Source organism: Vombatus ursinus, unplaced genomic scaffold (genome assembly GCF_900497805.2).
Source record: "Vombatus ursinus unplaced genomic scaffold, bare-nosed wombat genome assembly UNPS02014810.1, whole genome shotgun sequence".
NCBI classification, from domain to species: domain Eukaryota; kingdom Metazoa; phylum Chordata; class Mammalia; order Diprotodontia; family Vombatidae; genus Vombatus; species Vombatus ursinus.
The window spans coordinates 31,064,008-31,072,788 of record NW_020954588.1 but is presented as its reverse complement, the minus strand read 5'-3'; the positions used below and the strand labels follow the sequence as shown (position 1 = coordinate 31,072,788).

General features: G+C 40.7%; 1 protein-coding gene across 6 annotated transcripts in view; it reads right to left on the bottom strand.

Moving 5' to 3' along the window:
* MECOM (MDS1 and EVI1 complex locus) overlaps window positions 1-8,781 on the bottom strand; it is a 54,302-nt gene that overhangs the window by 30,762 nt on the left and 14,759 nt on the right. For 5 of the 6 annotated variants that reach the window (XM_027876141.1, XM_027876143.1, XM_027876142.1 and 2 more), the window contains exons 5-6: window positions 3,229-4,582; window positions 679-766 (exon numbers count right to left, since the gene is read on the bottom strand). In XM_027876141.1, coding sequence (XP_027731942.1) covers window positions 679-766; window positions 3,229-4,582 — 1,442 coding nt within the window. The remainder of the gene's footprint in view (window positions 1-678; window positions 767-3,228; window positions 4,583-8,781) is intronic. The other variant, XM_027876146.1, reaches the window with a different exon arrangement.

Genomic DNA, 8,781 nt, shown 5'->3' with positions numbered 1-8,781 from the left:
TGTGTGTGTGTGTGTGTGTGTGTGTGTGTGTGTGTGTGTGTGTGTGTATCAAAAATGGACCCCTTGGGCAGTCTGATGAAGCCTATGGAACTCTTCTCAAAACTATGTTTTAAAATGCATAAAATAGGATTACAAAGGAAGCCAATTACATTGAAATAAAAATAATTTTTCTTCCCATCCAAGCTCTTTGGACTGCCTGAAATTTCCCAGTTTAAGCTCTGTTCTATGGAAACAGTGTGCTAGGTGAACAATTTCCTGTTTTCTTTAGCAGCAGAAGAAAAAATAAAAATACCACCAGTTAGTAGCTTAGGACAAGCCACCAGGAGATGCTGATCCTTTCCTTTATACCAGTAAAGCTTAGACTACAACCTTAAAACCTTAGCCCACCCCCATCCTTTTGTATATTGAACCATGTTCAATCCAAATAAGACAGTAATTCTATAGGCTGCCAAGAACAGACTATACGGTAACATCAAGACCTGGTTTTTTACATGAATATTCACTTGTTTTTCTTCATTAAAGAGACTGAGTTTGAGTTCTCGAATTTCCTGTGTTCTTCCGCATGAGCGTCATAGGAAATCCTCATGTTCTAGAGATTTCTTTCATTTCACTGCATCTGCTTTTCAAGATCAACAAGTTCGTTTACAAGCTCTACATCTCACATCCAAAAATACTTACTTGTGGATGAAATAAGAATCCTGGAGAAGGTCTCAAGTATTTCTCTTTCAAAGCTTCAAGTGGGTCAGTGAGCTTTCTTTTCTCTACCCTGAAAGGTTAAAATTACATTTGCTGGTGATGAATCAGTCTCGTATATCGATCAGTACATAAGCACCTGACATTTAAAACAGCTTACAATAAAGCAAGTGAGAGGTTTCTGGGAAATACACTAATAAAAACATAAAGAGATCGGCTGGGCTCTCCATGCGTGCGCATGGCTCTGATTAAGAAAACAAGATGGCACAGATCCAAAGGAGAAGACCCCACTAGTAAAGGAAAAATCTTCCCCTCACTATAAAATATGTCCTCATCCTCCTGTCTGTCACACACTCACCAAGTTAGCTACTGACCAATTTCTGGACACTTTGATTCCAACACTTCTGCACTGACCTAGCCAGAGGGAGATGACGATAAGAAAGAAACTGAAGTCCAGCTGGTGAAGGATACCTGAAAACTAGCCCACTCCTTCTTTGGCTCCAATCGTTATCCACATCTATTATTTTTTAATACCTTCTTAAATGAGAAAGCTGCACATCGCAGTGGATTGAATTAAACTGATCTCTACCCTTCTTTTCCTTTCCATTTCAAAACTCTCATCCAAGGACATTCAAGAACAATTTTAAAATTTGCTCCAGACTAGAAAGTAATACCCTTGAGTACAGGAAATCTGGGGAGGGAAGAGATAATGCTGTGTGACCCCAGCATATAGCAAAGGACCCTGAACCTAAAAGCACCATAGTTATTTTTTTCATTGAAAATGTCAACATGTAATAGGTATATTATGCTGATTTAAATGAACTAATAAATAATAGTTTGAAATTTATTGGTCTTAATTTTTAATATTGTAAATGTTGATAACCATAACCCATATAAACAAAAGTTTGGAGAATTGGATTAGTTGACTAGGATGTCAGATCAACATCTGGGTTGGGTCTGGGACATGTGGGGGCAAGTGATGGCTAGAGAATCAGCTAGAGAAGAAGCAGTCGTATGTGTGTGGCTGAAGAGGGAAGGTGGGCTGGTGGACTGGAGGTGAAGGTAATAATGGAACTGAGGAACCTATGGAAAAGCAGAAGGCTCATGGCATTAAGAGACATACAAGCAGCCGAAGACTAAGAAATGTCCCTTCCGAGGCTTCCTCCTGAGAGCCGACCCAAAAATAATGCTGACCAAAAAAACCCAATTTGTAGGGCAAACAATCTATGTCTAGTCCCCAACAATCCTTCCTCTAACAATAGGGCTTTCATAAGATTTAAGTGAGAACACCTGAAAAGAACAGAAAACTTATCAAAATTCAACCATTTTTGGTTGCTTTCTGATTCTCTTTGATGAGTTTAAAATGGAGTAGCTAATTCTGGGAAATCTCCTTCCTTAATATCCTATAAATAATACTGGTACTTTGTTGGTTAGATTCAAACAATATAACATATAGAAAAGCATTTCAGTTGATCAAAGCCAAATATTTGTGTGTATGTGTATATATAAATATGTATGTATGTATCTATGTATGTATATATATGTATATATACATATATATATATATATATATATATATATATCATTCCCAATATTATTGGGGGGATTTTAACCTTATACAGAAAAGGGCACATGTCTCTTCTGCCAGGATTTGTATTTCTGATGTGAAGAACATAAAACTTTCTCTTGATAAACAAGAATCAACTCACATACACAAATGCTCTGTCTTAAGAGAGCCTAGAAAAACATTCTTTGTAAATTCCACTAATTCTTGAGAGCAAAAAAATTCATGCAAAATAAAAGAAATGTGGGGCCTAAGACATATTCTACTCCGAATAGACAAACTGTAGGCCACTAACAGGCTTTTTAAAAAATTCCTACACATAAGATTTGATTTATTAGCCAGAATCTTTTATTAAAAATGAAAAGTTTGGAGATGCAGATGAAAAATTTAGATAATGGATGTTTGTCTCCATCATTTTAATCATAATAAGTGGACCTGGTATTTTTTAAAAATTGGCCATCCGTATTATATACAAAAAGTTTTTATGGCTAATATTTCATTTCTGCAGTGCTCCTAGAAGATTTATTTAGAAACAGAGTATGACTAACACTCGTTAATGATGTGAGAGCCAGCTAATAAAGTTCAGATTGGCACTGACATCCACATCACCTTATTTCAAATAACTTGACCCACTGAAGCATTCCCACATATCTGGGTTAATCCTTCAAGGTCCATAACCTTCAGCCGCTTGACAAGGTATTTTAAACAGAGTTTTTCTATAAATTCCACTCAGTAAAGTGAGTGCTCAAAAAACGAGATTTACTGTCAAGGAAAAAAAAACATGGAAGGTATTTCAAATTCTGAACGTTCACGCCTTGCCACATCTCAGTGATGGATTACATCAACTTATGGTACTTTGGTGGCACCATATGTTGGGTACCAACCGAGGGAGCGAGAGAGCGAGAGAGAGCGAGAGAGAGAACATGACTAAGGTTTAACAGGTTAAGGGTGCACTCTGACTAGCCCATTACCTGTAAATGGGGTCCATAAAGAAAGGAGTCGGTCTGGCATGCTGCAAAGAGGCATCCGAAACCTTCCTTTGGTCAACGCTGCCTCCTTTCTTTTCGCCAAAAACATGGTTCTTCCGAGGCTCAGTTGACTTTGTCCCACTAGCTCGGCTCCGGCTACCCATGCTCAGGTCCAGGGGCTGATCCTGGCTTGTGAGAGGCGTTGCTGCTGGTTTGGAGGTGGCGGGAGTAACAGATTTCTCCTCCTTCCTTTTAGTGGTGAGGTCAAAGGGAGACTCAGGGCTACCCTTCTGGACTTTCTTCCCATCGCCTGGTGATTGGGGCTCCATTTTCAAAGGTAACGGTCTCAAGTCTCTATCAGGAAATGGGTACATTGACTGAGAGAATGCTGGAAAAAATGGGAGGGGAAACATGGAAGGGTAAGGTAAAGCGCCAACTTTTTTGTCTTGTAGCCCCACCAGTCCTGTGGAACCAAAGTATTTTTCAGCAATAGACGCAATAGCTTTTATAGAATCATTCACCGCTCCCGACACCGCAGTTTGCTCCTCTAAAGATGGTGAGAAAATGGAATGATTGCTGTATTCTTTCTTATTATTTACTGCAGCCAAACTCTGCAGAGGGCTTACTTTGTCTTTGAACATTTTACCATTTTCTTTAAATTTCTCTTTATCACTTTCAAGGTCACTTTCGAGATCAGAGCCAGAGGTGGTTTCCAGGTCACTGCCACTTGGGGTACTGACATCATCAAGGTCACTACTCTCTGACTGGTCACTGATTTTTTCCAGGGGCCTCTCTTCAGAGGACCTCTCAGGCTGGAGTTCCACTGGCTTATTTTCCCCTACAGAGGGGTGTTTATTTAGTGCCTTCAAAATATCCTGGGTAGCTGGCAGTATCTGAGGATGTGTCATGAGGGGACTTTGACTTTTGTTTCGTTCAGTACTCGGCAGTCCTTTAACAGGAGAGCTAGCAGGTATCAAGGGTGGCCTGTGGTACAAGCCAGAAGGAAACAAACCGGGAAAGCTAAAAGAAAATCCAGGAGCTGTTGGAAAGGTAAGACCAGCAGAATGCCTATTGGCACCGAAATAGTCAGCAAGGCCCGGATTGCCATGGTTCATATTAACCATGGATGTTTTATCCATAGCTGGGGTCCCAGGAAGTGAAATGCCTTGACCAAAAAATCCACCTGCTGCAAAATGGTTCTTGCCCTCACAAAACCTCCTGTGCTTATTTAAGGAAGACGTAGTGCTGAACATTTGTCCACAGTCTTTGCACTTGATTTGGGTTCTGCAATCAGCATGCATGCGCTTATGACGACAAAGATTTGAAAACTGTGTATAGGACTTATGGCAGACCTCACCTGTGTACAAACAACAAAAAACAGTCTCAGGCGGGATGGCAGGCAAGCGGTTGGCGTTTAGTAAATCATCACGATTCCTTTCACCCTCCCCCCAAATGTCCGTCCATCAGGAAGCCAGAAAGGGATGTCTCTCAGTGGGATTGAAGCAGAGAATGCACCAAACCAGAGAAACCTCATTTCCAAAGGGGCCAACGCAAGGCCTCCAACCTGACAAATGTCTTAGGATAGCACATACCAAAAAAAAAAAATTTAATTAAAATTTAAAAATGGAGACCCAGAGAGAAAATATCCCTTGGCTGGTTCTCATGGGTTGCGTACTTTCAACGGCTTTTGATTTCCTGGGGAAAGTTTAAAATGTGTCATGCAGTGATTCACCAATGTGACCCCAGTAAGATAATAACAAGGAAATTGTCCAAAACAGAATAGATATGCAACATAAGATGTAGTTGTTTAAAAGAAAAAAAAAACTTAAGATGTTGGGCTCCCAAACAAAATTAAACCAGTTCTCCTCCCCAATCCCTGTATCATATAATTCACCTTTATTTTTCTATCCCCTTGGGGGAAAAGCCAGTGACTATGCTAGTCTCACTTACTGTGTATTATATCATCAGCTCTCATCATTCACACATCAAAGCCACACAACAATGCACATTGTGTATTCGGAGACATTTTTAACAATCATTTTCATGATTTGAGAAAGACTGACATAATTTACAATGGGTCTATTTTAAGTCAGCAAAGGAAGCTCAATTGAATGTACCCCATCCTGCATCGCTGGTTCCCATGAACCACGATCACGTCCTCTGACTTCCCCTCACACTAGTGCTTGTGTTAACCTTCCTGCTCCTGGAAATCCCTGTCCTTGAGAAACACAGCCGCTGGCTGTCATATCTCAACCATTTATCTCAGGGCTTGACTTCTTCAGCTTGTGAGCCAAAAAAAGGCTGAGTATCTGTCTGAGGATTTGTGGGACACAAGAGTTTGGCAAAAGCAAAAGGACTGAGCTCCCGTGACAGATAAAAGTCTACTGGTATCCTTGGGTCTGAGCTCATGGCTCTGTCTGCCTCGGACCCTGACTCCATATCCCCAGTGAATTCCTTGAAAGTCAGAACACCTCTAGCTTCAGCAAGATGCCCGGAGGTACTTATAAGGTTCAGATCCTAAGGGCTCTATTTTTACTTTACACCTCCTTACCTAGCTTGCCCACAGAAAAACCTAATTTGTCAGTAATTACTTGAGCAAATCCACTTTGAAAGGAAAAAACCCAATAGGGTCCAAATTCATTTGTTAATCCTTTGGGGGGTAGCTACATTCAACTGATGACCTATTGAACCAGTCATTTTAAAAACTCAAGCATCAGGGCAACTTTTTATAATAATAATTAAAAAAGAATCTGCTCTCAAATAAAACTCACACTTTGACTGAAATCAAAGTACTACACACACTCCAAGTAAGAACCATAAAATAACTCTGCCTACTAAATGTCTACACATCTTACCAAGTATAAATAAATGTATTATTAGGCTGAAGAAAAATAATCAGACCATTCAGGTGCCTCTTGGGTATGCTCAAAAGTGAAAGCATTTAAAGAGACAGCTTCATGTGGTGAACAGAGGCACGGGTTCAAATTCAGATACTTAGTAGCTGTGTAACCCTGGGCAAATCATTGAACCTGTCAAGGTCTCAGTTTTCTCATCTGTAAAATAAGCAGGATGGATTCAGTGACCTCTAAGGATTTTTCCCACTCTAAATCTTCAATGAGGTAAATAATGGCCCCTATTTCATAGGATAACATGCACAGCATTTGGCAAACTGAAAGCCCTATATAAAGGCTAATTATTATTATCATTGCTGTTGTGATTGCTATTATTATTATTATTCTCAAATTCCATAAGGATGAATGCCATCAGGAAGTCACCCCAAATTATTCTAACAGCAAACATTACCAAGATTCTGATTTAAATCTGTAAATTACTTCACAAGATTTGCTTCACACTATGAGAACCTTACCACTGAGATGGCTCAGATTTGGTAAATAACCTATTTAACATCGGCATTAGAGGCACAGCACGTTGTAGTATCCAGTCAAAGATCTGGGTTCGAGTCTTCCTCCCTATTAGCTGCATGACTCTGAGGAAGAAACCTGACCTTCGAAGCCTTCAACATAAATTTCAGAGGAGCTGCTGATTTTCCTTGGTGAAGGGAGTTTCTGCAGCAGGGATTCCTCTCATTGACAAAGTCATCATTGTAAAAAAAAATCAAGAATTTATTTAATTTAGATTAAGACATGCTATAAAAGATCCCTGGATTTGGCGTCTAAGGTTTCGGCTGCTTATTATCCATGCGTCCTTCTGCAAATCACATCCTCTCTCCCAGGCTTGGTTTCTGCATCGATAAAACAAGTGGCTGGACGAGATGACCTTTAGGTCCCTTCCTACTTTAGTCTACAATCCAATGCTCTTGTGCTCTGACACACTTCCTCACCATAGGACCACGGTCAAGTTACTTACAGCTCTTCTAAATCTCCTCATCTGTGAAACATCTGTCCTGCCTCACACCACTGCCATGAGGAAAGTACCCCTCCACAGCTACAGGGCTGGCCGTGGGGCTAGAAGGAGCCTGCCTTTGGGACTGGGAAAATCCATTTAAGAGCCTCACACCTGGTCCCTTCAGGCGTCCTTTTAAGGAGAAGCCCACCAGTGGGTAGACCTCCGAGTTAGGAAATTTTTAAAAGTTTGCCATTTTACCCGATGAACTCTTGTTTTCAATGTGGCTTTCCTTCCCAGCAATGTTTTTCCTTAACATTACGTAGCTGGAGGGGCTTAGGAAAAATAATAGCTTTCACATCTTTGGGTCATATCAGGTCCATTTGACTTCTCCATTTGCACCTTACTACAGCACGGATGAGCTACATCTGTCTCTCGCATCCCAGGACTTCAAGAACGTATCAAGGGGATGCTTCTCCCGTTGGAGGTTTCCATCACTTAGGAGATCTTGCCTACCACAAACCACCATGCCTCCATGATGCCGAAGGGCCCGCTATTCTATAATCTTGGAGGGAATAAGGAGTTAGCTTGCAGCTAAAGTTGCATATTTTCTACTTATTAAACAAATTAAGGCCTATTTTGAATAGATCCCGCCTATTATGGCATGTGGTTTCTATTTGGGGAAGCTGGAGCATTTGGGGTAGTCAGCAAGTAATTACCTTCATGTTGGTGAGTTTTCACTCAAGCTTGGGCGGGACACTGTAATAAGAGACACTTGCCATAAACAGACCAGTGGGCTCGATCGTGGTGTGTGGCCGTTCGTTGAGAAACAGATATCAACTTTAGGTGACCCTCCTCCACTCTCCAACCCCCCCCCCCCCAGTCGAACTCCTGATTTTTCAGTTCTTTTGTTCTGAAATTACACGGCTATTATTCGTAATTATTCTTGGGGCCCTATCATACTTTGTACTTGGGGACTGCAGTTGCCGGGTAAATTTCCTGGTGATTACTGAGAATGCATTAATGGGAAACAGTTTATTTGATTTTATTAGAAAAAGACTCCACATTCTCAAGTGGAATACTTGATCCCAATAGAAAGAGAAGTAGAGCTCTGGGAATCTGAGGTGAATGGAATCACCATGTTCTAAGACTTTTCTTTGTAACTGATCATTAATAAATGAACTGATGATTCATTGTGTTGAGTTAAGCTTTTCTTTGGCCAAAAAAGTGAAACAGCAATAAATGACCTCCACCGATATCCGTATGCATTCTTAGGGCATTACAACCCAAAGTCAAGAATTTCTTCCCAGAGACAAGGATTCTCAAACACCCATCGTCTAATCGACTTCCCTGACTTTTAAAAGTCTCCCAAGGGGTGATAAGCACCAGAGGCAGAATCTGAACCCAATCTGTTCTGTTCCTCAGAAAGCCAGAGAAATTTAGAGTCAAACAAGATGGCTGGACAATTAAGAAAGAGAAAGGAGACGTCTCACCTCTAACCTTGGACAAGCCACTGAAACTCGCTGAATCTTACTCTCTTATCTTTCAAATAAGGGATTTGAACCACACGGTCTTTGAGGTCTCCTCCATCTTTCTTCGGCTCTATGGAAGCAGGCCCTTGGAATCTTTTTTTTTTTTTGCCCCTTTTTTTCCCAACACTGTCTTCATTGTTTCATTTGTAGTGGAATGTTTTTGTCTCTTTACCTCTAGACC